Raw genomic sequence first — 18,029 nt, forward strand, 5'->3', positions numbered from 1 at the left:
TTACAAGCAAAAGTGGGTTTGTAGAACCATAAATTCTTGATTTTGGGACCCTCAGGGATTGAATTTATGGGCACGGCACCATAATTCCCAACATTGTTCTCTGTTGTGTTAAGTTTATGTTTCAAAGTGCTTGGTAAAGTTGACTAAAGGTTGAACCTAGCTACTTAATTGGGAATCCAGCTCCTATAATTGGAAGCTCTTCTGCAGCTTTACTTAAAGATTACTAGCTGTAAAAATGTCTTAGCTCATCCTTAAGTAGTCAGCAAAGAAATAATAGGTATACAATAGATGTACAAGCTTCTCTTTAGGAAAAATCTGTCTTTTAACTTTTTTTTTCTTTCTGTTCTTTGACACTCTCAGCTCTTCATTTTCTAAGATAACATTTTGACACAATACAAAGTCATCCCAAGTATATCTCAGTATATCTCTTTGTCATGGTAGGGTCCCCCCATATACACCTCTAGTTTTCTGCCTCATTTCTGTCATCTAGCAACCTTGTTAGAGCCAAATATGCAGAAAAAAGTAAAAACTTAGAATTCTCTTTGATAGATCAGGTATATAAATGAATGCGGTTTTGAAAATTAAGAGATACAACCTATGAAAATAAACTACCTTGAATTTTAACATGTTTCTAAAGTTCAAGAAAAGTCAAACTCATAAAAATAGATTGTATTTGGTGGGGGGAACCTTGGAGGCTTTTTTTTTGGAGTTGTAAAAATAGTTTATGGAAAAATGCTTAAGTTTTTGCAGATAGAGTTCTTAATTATAAGGGTCTTCATCAAGATGTCATCAGACAGTGATTACACATTTAAATGTGTAAAAATTCATTTTTAGAAATGTGCTAATTTATTAAAGCCCACTTTGAATAATTGTTCAAGCCATTCTCTGCTCCCTTTCCCTGGGGATCAGGGCATAGGTAGGGAGTTAAATTGCTCTAATGTACCCTCTTAAGAAAAGGAGAGAAAGGGAACTGGAACAAAGCCAACAATATAGGCTACAGCTATTACTGAATTTCTGAAGGAGACTCCTTACTCTTTCTTAATCATTGAAGGCCCTGGGCTTTAGGATTTCCAGAAAACTTGGTAGCAGTACACAAACGAGAAATGTTTTTTCATTTTGCTTTTTCTAGGTGCTGAATGCCACTCAGTCTTTGAAATAGTTTATCCTTAATTAAAGCCCATATCATGAAAATAAAACACTTTAGAAATGGGAAATGTGTTTAACATTATAAAGAGCTGGAGCTTCTTAAATATCCTATCAGTTTGTGCATTTAGAAGAACTTGATGTGCAGATTTAAATATCATATAATAGAACTGAATCAAGTTTCCAGGAAATTCATTGCCCTGACTTCAACATTTGAAATTGTTTTGCTACCCTGTTAAGGCAATTCTTGCTGCCCCAAATTAATGTTCTAGTGACTGCATCTCACTTCACAGAATTATATAAAAGAAATTTTGTCTGTTGTTGCCTAATAGCCATCTTAGACCGTAACCAGGACTAATCTCAGAATGAGCAAAGCTCCTTGTTTCCAATTAAATGTAGAATCTCTTTGAATCTCCTCTTTTTAGCAGGTCTTTATCTTCACTGAAAATTAAAATACCTTCAACAGGCTTCTCAGTAAAGAATTGCATTCACTAATAAATAGCAGGGTAGTCTGGCAATGATTTTTCAAAAACTTTTCAATTACATACTCCCATCAGCCAAAAATTTTTGGATGTGCACCCCATATATGTATATGTGTGTGTGTGTGTGTGTGTGTGTGTGTGTATATATATATATATATATATATATATATATGAAATTTCCTTATTTTAAGTACTTTAGTATTGCTGTAATAATCATAATATAAATAACAAAATTAAAAATAGGCATTTTAAACGGATGAGATGAAACTGAAATGATAATTTATCCTAAGAATCTATAGGTCCTGGAGTTTATTGCATAGGGGAATGACATCAGAACTCTGCTTTATGAAAATTACTTTGGCAGCTGTGTGGAAGATAGATTAAAGAAGGGAGAGACTTGAGGTGGGAAAACCAATCAAGTGTCTATTGGGGTGGGGGGGCAGCTAGGTGGCCCAGTGGATAAAGCACTGCCCCTGGATTCAGGAGGACCTGAGTTCAAATCCAGCCTCAGACACTTGACACTTACTAGCTTTGTGATCCTGGGCAAGTCACTTAACCCTCATTGCCCTCCAGGGGAAAAAAATGACTAAAGTGTCTATCAGAATAGTCTAGGTGAGAGGTGATGAGGGCCCAAACTAGGGTGGGGGCTATGTGAATGGAGAAGGGACGAATATAAGAAATGTGGTAGTATAATCAGCAAAGTGAGGGGTAGAAGATAATCCTGAGGTTGTAAACCTGGGTAACTGAATGGATAGTGGTGCCCTTTGACAATCATAGGGAAGTTTGGGAGAGTGGTGGGTTGGGGAGGGTTATGTGAGTGAGATCTACAATCTGTAACAATGAATCCATGTTTGCTCATTCTGTTTACTCACTGTGTCCCACTTTAAATGAAAAGATTGAACTCTTATTCCATGATCACTTGGCTCTTATTCCATGACTGCCCAAGAAAGGCAGCCATGATGAATTTGGGGAGAGGCAAAGTATGTTGAGATAGACTGGAATTTTTCTAAGTTGTTAGAACTACCCAGTGGAGCCAGTGTCTCACTTAGAAGGTGGGGTCGGAGGAGTGGAGAGGTCCCCCAGAGGAAGTTAATGGAATGGGAGTGTTGGAGACAAGTCCCAAGATGGACTTTGTAAAATGAGAATGATGCAGTATGTCTGTCCACCCTCTGTTTGATCACAGCTCCTTAGGGTCAGACCATGTTCTGGTTGGACCTGGGTCCTTGCTTTGGGCTGCCAGCTGGCCACACTGTTTGATGGCAGAATGAGAATAGGAACATTCTTGTGTCATGTTCCTTGAAAAAAAATGCTGCCACAAGATTATGTTGAAATGACAGTGTGGGCCTCCCTTGATGCTTTTCAGCTTTATCTATTATGTCAGTTCAGTTTGTTTGATAATTTGTGTTTGTCTCTTTAATTTAGTATGCTGCTAAAAATTGTTATATAGCAATTGCTCAAGTTACATTTTACATTCAATTTGTGATTTATACTGCCATTTTGAAACAAAATAGCTAATAAAGTTTTCAGAGGAGGCATATGCTTAAAAGTAACAAAGCATTGTCCAAGTAGCAAAGTGTTTGATAAACCCCAAAACCCCACTTACCGAGATAGTGACTCGATATTTGACAAACACTACTGGGAAAATTGGAAAGCAGTCTGGCAGAAATTAGGTATAGGCTAACATCTCACAGCATATAACAATATAAAGTCCAAATGAATACATGACTTAGCCATAAAAGGGAACATAAGCAAGTAAGGAAGAAACTACCTTTTGGATTTATGGATAGGGGAAAAGCTGATGACCAAATAAAGGATAGAAGATCACAGACAGTTAAAATGGACAGTTTTGACTATATAAAATTTAAAAGTTTCTGAATAAGCAATACCCAGTGTAATTTAAAAATTAAAAACATTTAGAAAAAAATCTTCGCAGCAAGTTTCTTTGATCCAGGATGTGTGTGTGTGTGTGTGTGTGTGTGTGTGTGTGTGTGTGTGTGTGTGTATGGAACTGATTAAAATTTTATGAGACTAATTGCCATTTCTCAATAATTAAATGGTCAAAGAACATCAATAGGCACTCTTCAGAAGAAAATCTATATGAAAAAATGGTACAAATCACTAGTAATTAGAGAGATTAAAATGAAAGCACCCCAAAATATAGCAGCTTTTTTCTAAGTAGCAAAAAGAGGATACTGAGAGAGTGCCCACCTACTGGAGAATATCTTAAATTGTAGTATGGGAATGGAATAGAATGGAATGTTACTGTACCATAAGAAATGTTGAAATGGGGAGTTTCAGAAAAAACTGGAAAGACCTTTATGAACTGATATGGAATAAAGTAAACAGAATTAGGAGAATCATTTATACATTGACAATAACCTTATAAAGAAAAAAAACCTTTAAAAGAATTGAGAACTCTGATTAATTCAGTGACATACCTTGCCAAAGATGAAGTGTGGCTACCCACTTCTTGTCAGAGAAGCTAATGGACTCAAAGTGTTTTGACATGGCCAGTTGGGGGACTTATTTTTCTTGATTATGCATATTTGCTGTAAGAGGGTTTGGGGTTTTTTTACTACTTTTTTTCCCCAATGGAAAGAGGGTGGTAGCAAGAAAACCAAACTAATAAAATTTTTATTATTGAAGGAAAATAAAAAAACAAAGTACTATACAGATAGTTTTTTACAGTCTGAAAACTTGTTTATAACAAAACTGTTAGAGGGCAGAAATGTGGCAGAAAACTGGAGTTGGGGGGGGGGGAGGAGGTGAACCAAACCATGAACCATGAGATATACTGAGATTATACATAGGATGACTTTGTATTGTATCAAAATGCTTTATCAGAAGATGAAGAGTTAAGAGTGTAAAGGGATAGAAAGGAAAACGGATGAACATTCTCCACACAACTGCTGGAGTTATTTTCTTAAGGGATAGATCAGACTGTATTGCTCTCCTACTAAGTAAAGTCCAATAGCTTTTAGGGTCAGAACTCCTGACATTTACAAGCTGGCTCCATTTTCCACTGTAGTGGAAAGAACCAAGTACTAGGTGTTGAGACCTGAATGTTCTAGTTCTGCCTTGGCCCCTGATCAGTTATAGAACAGTTAACATGTCTCTTAACTGATCCTAGTTTTTTCATTTCTTTTTCCTCCAAATCAAGGTTTGGCAAGCCAGCTTGCCTGCTTATGAGCAAAGAACAGGTTTTACATTTTTAAATACAATAAAATTTTATTTAAAATATATATATATCTTTAAACCAACATGCTTAGTCCTTGGTATTGGTACCAAAGCAGCCGACCTTACTCTAAATCATTAGTGATTTTTAATTTTAAATTTTTTGTAGACAGTAACAAAAATTGTTGTGGGGACTTTTCATGCTATTTTCTGCTTTAGACTTTCAGGACAGGACTGCTTTGTTCCCTCTTTGTGTTCCAAAAGTGCTTCCACTTAGGCAGGAAATCTCAAGTTTCTATGGTAAGTCTTTCCAATTGCAAAAACAACCTTAATATTACTTTAGAAACACTTTTAAGTACTGTGATATACATCTGGATATTTGCTTTGTATCAAAGGTCTATAGGTTTTAATTTCTAATCCACTCTAATGTACTGGCTCTGTGTAAATGTAACAAAATATATACTGTAAGAAAGATTGATAGGAGCAGGAACCATTTCACTGAGAGACTGGTACATCCTGCAGTCTAGTGTAGGCCCAGTTCCCGTTTAGAGTAGTGTAGAGCAACCCACAGCTTCACCCCTTCCAGGGAAGGCTTTGAAATACTGTCTGGGAATTAAGTACATACATCAATCAAACTTACAAGCCCTTTCCCCAGTTAATATATAATAAAATATTTACAAAGCTAAATCAAATGTTTTTAGTTTAGCTGTATAAGTGGAATGCAATTTTGAGGTCTGTTGCATAAAGAAATCCAGTTCCCCAGCAGAGGAGCAAATGAATGGGAAATGGGGGTGGGGGAAGGAGCTAGGGAAGGACGCTGGGAGGTGATTTATCCATTAGCTGTGGTTCTTTAAGGCAAACACAGTGGCTTTGCTAGACTTTTAAATAATTGGATCATAGGACCTCTCCTAAGAAATAAATTTCTGTTCATATCAGTGATTGAATTTGAATAGTAGGAAAGGATCTTTCTTGTGCTATGAGCCATTTGTAGTAATGTGGTGCATTGTAACTAACACTTGGGCATGGTAATTGGTATTGGTTTGTACTTAATGAAATATTTAATCACAAAGATCTGAATTCTGCATCTCCCACAGGAAGGTAGTCTTGAGACCACTGACAAAAATAATTTAGCAGTTTGATAGTTGAGTACTTAATTACTAAAAATTATTAAGGAAAAGATCTGAGTAGTTCTTAAATGCTGAGCATACTGAATATTTTGACTTAAGTAAATGACTCAAAATAACTTAAACTAATGAGATCATGTATTATACTGGTTAAAAGTTAAAAGTTCAAAATAAAATTTAAAATAAAAAATAAAAGTTCTCTTCCCCTCTTGTACAATATATGAATGTGATTGTTAAAAAGCTGTTCCTTTCATTACCAGGAGTGGGGAGGACCGAAATATGAGTGCACTTGATTGGTTGCAGGTTTTCAGCTCAGTGTTGGTAGGTAGGTAGGATCCTGAGTTGAGTGTAGGTTTTGACTATCAAACTGGTAGCAGGACCCTCTATCATCTTTTGTGTTTGGCTCCAGGGTCTCAAGGTAGAGGATTATAACATTAAATTACAAATTCAACCTTAGAAAAATACACAGGTGGCATATAATGTTACTTCTATAATGTTAGTAATTATAGGATTTTTTAAAAGCTAAGGAGAAGCAAGAAGAAATAAAGATTAAATTTGGGATCAGAAAAGGAGGGGTTTTTTAAGCATTTAAAATATTTCTGAATAAGAAGAAATGCTGAATCATTGTGTAAAAAAAAACCTCAGTTCACAAAAACTTTAGATATTAGTTGAAAGAGGTTACTAAAGCAAAAAAAATTATATTAGCTTATAAAAGGCTTATCATCATCCTGCATATGCCACTCGGCAAAGACTGAAACTACCCGTCTTGTTAATAACTAAGTTAAGCTTTCTTCCTTGAGTAATATTTTTGAGTTCCAGTTCTCCCAGAGGTCTTTCTTTGGTGATCTAACTCAGTTGTCTGAAGCCACTAAAGGCAAAAGGTTTAAGCAATCCCAGATTAATAATCTGTCACCTTTTTTCAAAGCATCCATGACTGTAATTCATAGCAATCTTTTCTCTTGAAATCTTTGTGTATTCATTAACGGACAAGATGTTAAATGTTAATAAAGAGTTACCTATTTCTCTAAAATCCCTCTGTGTGGCATTGTCAAACTCTTCTTAAAGTCAGTTTGCATTTTTTCCTTCTCTTTTTAGGCTATTACTGAATGGTGCTCCTCTTATAGCAATACACAAAGCCAGATATTATAAGAGGAAAGATGGCTTAGCCCTAGGACCTGGGCCATTTGTTACTGGTTTGGAGTATGCTACGGACACCAAAGCCATAGTGGTGGGGAAGCCAGAGGGAAAATTTTTCTTGGAAGCTCTTCGTGGCATTGATTGTGCACCAGAAGAAGTCATTATGATTGGAGATGTAAGTAAATGTCCCATGATTGTAGTCAACTAGTTTAGAATAACTACTTTAGGAAAGTAAATGTTACCACTCGCCTTACATATATGGTAATAATTCAAGTTGTTGACATAATTAAAATAATGTACAATATTTGTTGATCCAAAGTAGTTTTTGTTTTATTGACAAATGGTTTTCAGAACCTAAGTTTTTAAGGTTTCTAATGGTTCCATAGAAAATGGTGAAGCTCAAATATACATTATATATGCATATGTTTATATTTAATATGTATTCATATACATAAATGTATATTTTTAAGTCCTTTGTTATAAGCCTTCAAAATTAGATAAATATGAGTTGTTATTAAAAACCTTGATTTCCCTTCGATAAATGGTCAGAGGATATGAACAGGCAGTTTTCAAAGAAATAAATTTAAGCTATCAAAAGCCATATGAAAAAATGTTCTAAGTCACTAATAGTTAGAGAAATGCATATCAAAGAAACTTCAGGGTTCCACCTCACACCCATCAAACTGGTAAAATGAGTAAGAGGAAAAGACAAATGTTGGAGAGGCTATGGGAAAACAGCCACATTAATGCACCATTGAAGCTGTGAATTAGTGTGGCCGTTCTGGAAAGCAATTTGGAAGTATGCCCCAAAGTTACAAATTGTATATACCTTTTGACCCAGTGATGCCACTACTAGACCTATATTCAGAAAAGATTTTTTTAAAAAGAGTTAAAGGACTTATGTATACAAAAAGTTAATAGCAGCTTTTTGTAGTGACCGAGAACAGCAGAGTAAGGGGGACCCATCGATTGGAGAATGGCCAAAAAAATTATATTATATGAATGGATTTAAACTCAAACAACTTAAGAACTCTGCTTAGTGCAGTGGCAAACCATCCATGCCTCCAAAGGACTAATCATGAAGCATACTACCCACTCCTTCACATGGGGGCAAATGTAGGGTGCTGATTATGATTTATATTTTTTGGACATGACCAATGTAGAAATTAATTTTTTTTGTGATTTTGCATGTTTGTTACAAGGATTTTTTTTCTTCCTTCTTCCTCTCTTCTCCCCACCCCTGCCCCAAATATGAGAGGCATGTGAGAGAGAAATCACTTGTTGTTAATTGAAAGAAATAACATTACATTTAAAAAAAAATAAACCTAGGGTCATTCCACATGTAGGAAAGAGTTTGATTTTTAGTGGCTGGAGTGCTGTACTTGAGGTAGGAAGGCCTGAGTTTTTATTCTGCCTTAGATACTTTCTAGCTCTGTGATCAGACCCAAGTCAGTTAATCTTTTTCAGCCTCAATTTTCTTACTTGTAAAATGAAGATAAAAATAGCACCTACTTCACACAGTTGTAATATGTAAAGTTGTTTGTAATCTTAAAGCCTTTATAAATGTTAGAACTTAATTTGTTGTTGAGTCATTCTTCAGTTGTGTCCAACTCTTTGTGACCCCATTTGTGGCTGTTTTGACAAAGATAGTGGAGTGGTTTGCCGTTTCTTTCTCCAGCTCATTTTACAGATCAGGAACTGAGGCAAACAGTGTTAAGTGACTTGCCCAGTGTCACACAGTAAGTATCTGAGGCCAGATTTGAACTCAAGAAGATGAGTCTTCCTGACTCCAGGCCTGGCACTCTATGCTGCATTGCAGTACTAACCTTAGCACTTAATAGTTTACATGTTTAAGTGCTTTGCATTTCTCTGATGAAGGTGAATTATGGAAATATATTTTAAAAACTTAAAAGCCTCTTGTGAAAGCAATCCTGGATTCTTAATAGTAAGAATAACTACTGACAAAGCACTACATTTCCTCATTCAAGCCTCATAGTAAATCTCTCAGAGAGACTAGCAGAGCACGAGCTCTGGATGGTAGGTTTTTTAATTATTTGTTGCCCAAGTATCGGCTTCCATAGGTTCAGGGGAGCTCATCATTCCCAGAAGTTTGGCTACCAAGTGATAGGATTTTTCATCCACAGAAGTTTTTGCAAACCATCTACTAAGAAGTGTGAATTAAATTGTGAAGGAGCAAAATAATGGATCCTTGAAGTTTGGGGAATTCTAATTTCTGCATAGAATGTCATATAATAATAACTGACATTTTCATAGTGCTTTACAGTTTACAAAATACTTATATAACATATACTCTCATTTTATGCTCATAATTATCTTGTGAAGTAGGTAAGGCATGTGGCACTGTCTTCATTGTATAAATGACAGATTCAGAGTTTAAATCTAAGTCCTTTTAGACTAGTGTTCTTTCTAGGACATTGCTGATTAATATCTTTATCAGACCCTGCTTTGTTGGGGGCAAGTGGGGTTAGCCCAATTTTGAATCATAGAATTGTAAGAAATTTTAGAGTTCATCTATTCTACTCTACCCTATCCCTCTACCCATATATTACAAATAAGGAAACTGAGTCGAGAGGTTAAGTTCCTTGTCCAATCTCATTTAGGTAATTAATGGCAAAACTGAGACCAGAATCCAGTACACCATTTGGTTTCTCTATTACTTTGTCTTCTTGTAATTGGCTATGGATAAAATTGCTTTCTGAAGTCACTTGAAGAGTTGGGATTTTAATTCTCATTCTCTCAATTCCCAGTCCTCCATTTTCTGAATTCTGCTATCTGTTATTGAGTTGTAGAATCACATAACCTGATGACACCTTTAGAAGCCAACTTTTTATACTATTCCCCTAGCTCTAGAATTGCACTATATTTCAACTATGCCTAAAAAACAAAAACCTAGGGGCAGCTAGGTGGCACAGTGGATAGAGCACCGGCCCTGGAGTCAGGAGTACCTGAGTTCAAATCCGGCCTCAGACACTTAACACTTACTAGCTGTGTGACCCTTAGCTAGCACTTAATGGTTTACATGTTTAAGTGCTTTGCATTTCTCTGATGAAGGTGAATTATGGAAATATATTTTAAAAACTTAAAAGCCTCTTGTGAAAGCAATCCTGGATTCTTAATAGTAAGAATAACTACTGACAAAGCACTACATTTCCTCATTCAAGCTTCATAGTAAATCTCTCAGAGAGACTAGCAGAGCACGAGCTCTGGATGGTAGGTTAGTTAGTGACTAGCAAGTCACTTAACCCCAATTGCCTCACTTTAAAAACAAACAAACAAAAAACCCATCCTGCATTTTAATATTCTGAGGGAAGGAGCATCTTTGGTGTTCTAATATTTTCAGAGAAGGTAAGTCTCTGTCCTCTCATAGAAAATACATCATGTGAATCTCAAACCTGTGTGCTGGAATCTTTCCTTCAAAATCAAACACAATTAGTGACTGCTGTGTTACCTTGGATTAATAACTTTAGAAGCTGGGGAAAATGGGAGGAATGCTATTTTTTTCTATTTTATGCTTTAATGTGAAAAATTATATTTTTTTCTGAAAAGACAGAACATTTAAGTTCAGTAAATATGGTCTCTGTGCCTTACAAGACAATTTTGTTACTATAATGCCTCTTCCAATCCTTAAACATTTCCCCCACTTTGCAGGACACAGATCTGTTTTCAGAATATTAGCTGGAAGGCTACTTTGTCTTACATCTCTCTTACTTCCTTTTCGTGGAAGAGGATGCAATTATAGTAGTCATTATATATGAAGTGTAAATCATACCTCATTTCATTTGTAGCTGCATGGAAATAAGTACTTACACTTCACTGTGCTTATCTTCATATTAGTTGGTGGATTGTGGGTTCTTTTTCTATGTTGACTTTTTGCAAGAGATGCTGGTGTGTTGACTAGTGACCACATTTTTCTATGTTATATTATCCAGGACAGCAGAGATGATGTTGGTGGAGCTCAGAGTATTGGCATGCTGGGTATCTTGGTGAAGACTGGTATGTATCTTTTACTTCTGCTTGCCCTTCTAGGCAATACCATAAGGGGAAAAATGGGACCACAAAACTACCTATTTGCAAAAATGGCAAAGCCTTCAGGAGACCTTAATTTTCCTTGTGCCTCCAATTAGAAGTAAAATGCACATGGAAGTTCCCAATGGACAGAAGCCTATAGGGAAAGGGTTTACATTTACCACTTAAGTTCTCCAGGGTACTAGGGACTTCATTGTAATGATAATTATGAGATCTCTAGTCACTCATTTACATACAGAATTCAATACATTTGCTTTCTGGACACTTCCAATGCCATCTCAAGTTGATTAGATCAGTTCACCACTGGTTACAGTGTTTTATGATATATAGTGACAATATAATCGTTCCTTTAAGAGAGGGTTTGCGGCAGCTAGGTGGCGCAATGGATAGAGCACCGGCCCTGGAGTCAGGAGTACCTGAGTTCAAATCTGGCCTCAGACACTTAACACTTACTAGCTGTGTGACCCTGGGCAAGTCACTTAACTCCAATTGCCTCACCAAAAGAAACCCCAAAAAACAAAGAGTGGGTGTGCATGTTGCGTGAGTGCGTGGGTGCTGGCCATTTAAACAATCTAATGTATAGTATTCAGCATTCCTAATATTAACATTTTCTCAGTCCTCTTTTTGCCTTTCAGCCTATTTATGATTAGTAAAGAAAAGTTTGGGAAACAGTAGGAATTCAGATGCCTGAGACCAAGGTATCACAGATGTATTTGGTTTCTCAAATACAGTTTTCCTCTATAGAACCTAATTGACTAAAAGTAATTTGTGGATGAAGAAAAAACAGGCAGTAGGTAAGGCCCAGTAATTTATCTTATATCCTATTGTATTGAGAATTAATAAATTTAGCAGAAAGTAACTATAGAAAATCTGTCAAAGATTCATTATCAAAGCCAGGCTATTGATTAATGTTTCCACAGCCATCTTAGAGGATAGATCTGCTGTTTGCTTAGTTACATGAAGTGATAATAAGACCACTTAATATGTCTGTTCAAATGAAAGAAGATTTAAAACAAACAAACAGAATCTAAGAATCACCCCCTTGGGAAGCCACATTGGCTCCAAGGTAAAGAAAATAGGTTTTGTCTAAGATGATGTTCAGGCCATTGCATTTACATTCCAATATTCAAAATCACTGTTCTGCCAAGGATTAAAAAGTTTGTAGTTTTGTTCTGCTGTTCAGTAATCTAAGACTGACTTTCAGATTATTTGTAACAGTAGTGCCAAGTTTTCTCCAAGGTCCTCCTTTACTTCTCTGTGTAGGGAACTGGTGGTTGGTGTCACGATTGCTGTTTTATTTTGTTTGTTACTCCAAACTATAGGTACCTTTCCAACAATGGCATTCCTGTCCCCTCCGCCTCTTCTTTAACTTCATCAAAAAGGATGAAGTAAAATGTCTGAATTCATAATCTTGCTATCCTTTACACATTGTTGCCTCTCACCATTTTATTCTTAGACACTTTAGGAAATCCCCAAAGATATCATCTGGTTTTTGTACTTGTGTGCCTGGATCTTCCTGTCCGCTAGCTCCACATTGGACTGGGTGACCTCTAAGGTCTCCTCCAGTTCTAAGTCTGTGATCCTCCAGTTTATTTCATGATACTGTATTGAGGGTTGACTGAAAGGGCCTGAAATCATACTATTGCGGTTCCAGGTTACCACATAATTTGAAATAAACATTCTGTTACTTGTGGCTTTCTACAGAGGAGTTCAAAGGTTAGTCAAAAGAACAGCAAAATACTCTGAAAGGATTCCTGTTTTAGGATTGAAGAAGCTAAGCTTGTTACATAATCTCAGGAGTTGGAGGGGACTTCAGTCATTATTTAGTTCAGATGGTGCTTGAAAAGGGAAGTCTAACTACACTTTATTGCCTTTGGTTGAATACTTCCAATGAAAGAGAGCCCATTACTTCCCAAGGTAGCCCATCTGGCTACTGCATAGTCCCTATTGTTAAGATCCTAATCTTATAGGGCATGAAGATTTTCACAGTCTGGGTTGCCCTCCTCTGGATTTCTCATTGCCTTTCCTGACCCTAACATAATACCTTAAATGTAGTCTGACCAGGATAGGCCACAGCCCAACTAGGACCTTCTCATTTGTACATTATCTGTCGCTTCAGATTGCATTCTCCCCCTGTCAGTTGCTGTATCGTACTGTTGATTCTAAAAGAGCAAGGAATTATGGGAAAAGACAGGTTGGGAACTGAGAATAAGTAGAACAAAGAGATGAAGAGCATCTCACATTTATGTAGTATTTTATATACAGTCTTTCATCCCACAACCCTGATTCCCATTCTTACAAAGGAGGAAGCAGTGATTGTGACTTTTCTTGATCCCAATTTAAAAGTATTTAATGATCATTCTTGTCTTTACAGTAAATGGGGTTGGGGTAGGGGGAATGGTTTTGGCAGCTACAGAAATTTTATATTGCCATAAAGCAATCCAGTATCTTTATCATTTGGCATGGTAGAGCAGCTCTGAGAATGCTGAAAGTGAGGCTTTTTTGAACTACCTCCTAGTCCCATAAAATCTTGTGTAGGAGATAGTTACCTTCTGGTTCTCCAGTGGTTGGGGGAAAAGGTTCTATGATGACCCAGGTGCTCTAGGATCAGAATTAATTTAACGTCCAAAGCAACTGCCTTTGTTTGCTCTGTTTACTTTCATTTCAGGGAAATATCGAACAGCAGATGAAGAGAAAATTAATCCAGCTCCTTACTTAACCTGTGAGAGTTTCCCACATGCTGTGGACCACATCCTACAACATTTACTATAAGAAAGGATAGCAACCTGAAACAACTTGAAATGTAACTTTTTACTTCCCAGAATTCATCTTTGAAAACTCATTGGGCCAGAATATACAGAAACAGGCCCTGGCCCGTTGTAACCCTCATTTGTTGTGCATTCATTAAAGGGAAAGGTATTGAACTTCAGCCAGTTACTAAACCTTGCTAATCCTTCTTATTTTATTTTGTAAACATAAGACCTAAAGAAACAAAAGCTGAAATTTTTATGCCATTCCTTTTAAAATATTCATCAGATTAGACAGTCCTGAGAGAGAAAATCCACCACAGGGATGGCACTCTGCTTGTCTTTTAACTATTACTTTGGGAGGGGGCAGTATTCGGTGTATGAGTAAAGTTGAATCAGTTTTTTAAATTATAAAACAGTGTGTTGAAAGGTGCACCAGCCTGTAGTTTTAGTATTGATTGCAACTGTGAAATCCATCAAATATTTGAAGCAAATGAAACATGTAGGAAGTAAAATGAATTATCCCTTAGACCAAGCAATCAAGTGAATTTGCTTTAACGAATGATGAAAACTAGATTATCTGCTGTATTATTCCCATCATGGGTGACTTTTTTTTTCTCTTCATTAGCCAGAAACGACTAATTTAAATTTAGAGCCTGATTTTAATTTAAAATAATATTACCATTAATAACCTATTCATTGCAGATACCTATTATACTGTGTAACAGTTGTTTTGGAAATTTTATGTAAAATTAAAACTATCAGTATTTTACAGATGTTTTAATTAGACATTGTTATTAACAGGAACAGTGCAGAAACTAAAATCAAGCCTTTAATGTCTTATAGACCATGCATTTTTGAAGTTACTGTCCACCAGGGTCCTATTAACTGTACATTTGTAAGATTTCATTATTTTTCCCTCTAACACTATGGGAAAAATCTTTTCGAAGCTTCTGGGACATATTCAAGCGTTTATGTACTTGGTTAGTACAGCTGTAAAATGAAATCCTGTCATTTAGCATGGATCATTCTTCTCACGTTAAATCCACCAAAATGAAGGGGCCTAAGCTGGTAATGATTTCCCTAGCACATTTGCATACTGTGATAATCCCCGTCCTTTGCAGTTGTTGTACAGGGCTCTTGGGCATTAAATTATTAGAATGTAATTGTACATCATCATAGCATTCACCTTATTGAAACTCATTGGTGTTAATGAGCTATGTGTTTTGGTTCTTCATCGAGAGTGGGTTTGGATAAGGCTGGAGTGGTTGAGATGGGCGGCTTCTGTCCTTTTCCACAGGCCACCAAACACCACTTGAATATCATAGACCACAGAAAGCCTGAGTTCAGAAAGCATACGCTAGGGACACAGACGACAATCAGCTGCCTTAATCTTCCTCCATGTTTTGGGAACTGCCAGGGTGGTTGTTCTGCCCTTTGGACTGATTTCACTCAGCTTTAAAGCAGGAGAAACACTGCTCAAGAGGGGAAAGCTCTGAGCCTCAGTCTGGATTTCCCGTAGTGTGTGCATGTCAGCACCAAGGCCGTCTACAATTGTGTGGTGTGGGGAGGAGGGAATCTTGTTCATAATGTCTGAATATTTAGAATTCACTTGACACCCAAAACAGTCAGCAGAAATTATGCTTAATCCCATAGTGATTTCAGTGGGGAAAAATACCCAAAACTTCTCTAAGGGTAAAAGTGACCAATTTTTAGTCATTCTGGGTAGGGTTCTAACCATGGCAGTTGTTCTTAGGCACATTTGAGTACAGATTGCTGCAAGATTTGCTGTTTTGGCTGCGTGCCCATAAGAACCTGGTTCTTCCTGCCTTTTTAACCCCAATTAAGTAGTTGAATACCTGTTAAATACCCAGCTCTGTACTAAGTACTTTAGAGAATACAGAAAAGTATCCTGCTCTCTGGGATGAGAAGGCAAGACTAACACATAATTAGAGCACAGCACAAGCCAGCATCTGGGATGGATTTTGCAGTGTGGACAACAAAGAATTATGTACCTTCAGAGATGGGTGAAGTTGTGGGTTGAGTGGTTAGGATCGGTTTCTTGCAAGAAGCACTAGTGATACTACAGCTCTAATGAGGGGAGAACTGGGCATGAGGACAATTTTCTCTATTGTTTTGGTTTTTTTGTTTTTTTGTTTTTGCTGGGCAATAGGGGTTAAGTGACTTGCCCAGGGTCACACAGCTAGTAAGTGTCTGAGGCCAGATTTGAACTCAGGTCCTCCTGATTCCAGGGCCGGTGCTTTATCCACTTCGACACCTAGCTGCCCCCTCTCTATTGGTTTTTGAAGAGCTTATCGCTATACTTTTCTGCAAATAACATGGCAAATATGGGCTATAGCCTGCATGTTCAGCATGAATGATATTCAGAGCAGCTAAATGCCATTTCCACTGAAGAAAAGGCCAAACATGAGGAAAAAAATGAGAAAAATATTTTAGTGAGAAAATACCAAAAGACATTCACAAGGGTGCCCATAATCTTTGAAGACTCCTAAGGTTTGAATAAACTGGTATGTTGACACAATCCCATAAACATTCCCTTTAGAAAGGGATTGAGGGGTAGCTAGGTGGCGCAGTGGATAGAGTACCGGCCCTGGAGTCAGGAGTACCTGAGTTCAAATCCGGCCTCAGACACTTAACACTTCCTAACTGTGTGACCCTGGACAAGTCACTTAACCCCAATTGCCTCACTAAAAAAAAAAAAGAAAAAATGGCAATTTCATGAGATTGTAAACATGACAGAAATTAGACTGTTTTCCACCTTTGTCTCCTGAGACCAATGGGGGCTTGATAGAGTTTTGTTGAACGAAATTGATTTTTGAGGTCCTTTCTAGGACTCAGAGTCTTTGCTACCTGGGTCTTTAATGTGCCCAGAACACATGGGTGCTGAGAAGTTTAAGAATTGATAGGAAGTTTTGTCATCATCTGGGCGTCATCAAAGCAATGATTTTCAAATCCCCAAGTTGCTGTGCTATTCCCACTTTACCCCGAGCTTATATGTACATATATATGTATCTCTAATCAAAACAAACCTCATACCTTGTTTGTATAGGTTACACACAGACACACACACAGACGACTTCTTCCTCTAAATAACTAGAAGAAAAGTAGAATAAGAAGTAGGTTTAAGAAGGCTGCTTCACTTCATTTTTTAAGATGATAATTCTACCAAGCAAGTGTTAGGAGCTTTTAAATTCCTTTGGGATTCTTCTTGTGCAGCTCCTCTGGGGATTTTTTACTGTTACTTTCTCAAAAGTGAGACTGAAGGTTGGTCAAGATTCTTAAAAATGTCTGCAGAGATGGAAGCATATTTCCTTTTCCTTTTTTTTTTTTTGAACATAACTAACGAAGGAATTTGTTTTGCATGATTTTACCTATTTGCAGTGGGTTTTGTTTTTCTTGCCTTCTCAGTGCTGGGGGAATGGGAGAGAATTTGGAATTGAAAATAAAATAAAATTGAATTAAAATAAATAAAAAATATGAACAATAACTTTAATTCCATTGTTTGATTTTGGCTTTGAACCATCTTACAAGTCTGAAAATCCTCAGGCGACTACACTAGAGAATAATTCATAGTCTAAGCACTAAACTTAATTCACTAAAAATACTGCCTCTAGCAATGAACCACACTTGAACATTAACATTTTTTTATGTAGGGCATCTGTTGGGCTCTACTTTGCATATCAAAATTGGCAAGCCATTTTTAAGATTGAACATGGGGACCCACTGCAGACTTCACAGAATCTGAGTTGGAGAGAACCTCTGAGGTCATGCAGCCAAACCCATGCCCAAACAAGAAGCCCTCCCTTTCCCAAGAAGAGTCATTGTGCCTATGCTGGAAGAGCTGCATGGAAGGGGAACCCATCACCATTTAGCATGTGTCTAGGTCAAGCCTAAACTTTTTTTTTGGGGGGGGGCAGTGAAGGTTACGTGACTTGCTCAAGGTCACACAGCTAGTAAGTGTCAAGTGTCTGAGGTCCTCCTGAATCCAAAGCTGGCGCTTTATCCACTGTGCCACCTAGCTGCCCTCAGGCCTAAACTCAACTCCAGTTCTGCTCTCCAAGATAAAACAGAACAAGTCTGATCTCTCATACCTGTGGAAACAGGAATGTCTACTGGAAGTCCTCCCTGGGCTAAACTTTTGAAGGCTAAACTTC

The 18,029-nt window shown here is 37.2% G+C and overlaps 1 protein-coding gene across 1 annotated transcript in view; it reads left to right on the forward strand.

Moving 5' to 3' along the window:
* HDHD2 (haloacid dehalogenase like hydrolase domain containing 2) overlaps positions 1 to 17,205 on the forward strand; it is a 42,431-nt gene extending 25,226 nt beyond the window's left edge. The window contains exons 6-8 of the mRNA XM_043987497.1: positions 7,019 to 7,235; positions 11,011 to 11,074; positions 13,776 to 17,205. Coding sequence (XP_043843432.1) covers positions 7,019 to 7,235; positions 11,011 to 11,074; positions 13,776 to 13,879 — 385 coding nt within the window. The 3' untranslated portion in view covers positions 13,880 to 17,205. The remainder of the gene's footprint in view (positions 1 to 7,018; positions 7,236 to 11,010; positions 11,075 to 13,775) is intronic.
* The last annotated feature ends 824 nt before the right edge of the window (positions 17,206 to 18,029 follow it).

This window comes from Dromiciops gliroides, chromosome 1, assembly GCF_019393635.1.
Source record: "Dromiciops gliroides isolate mDroGli1 chromosome 1, mDroGli1.pri, whole genome shotgun sequence".
NCBI lineage: Eukaryota > Metazoa > Chordata > Mammalia > Microbiotheria > Microbiotheriidae > Dromiciops > Dromiciops gliroides.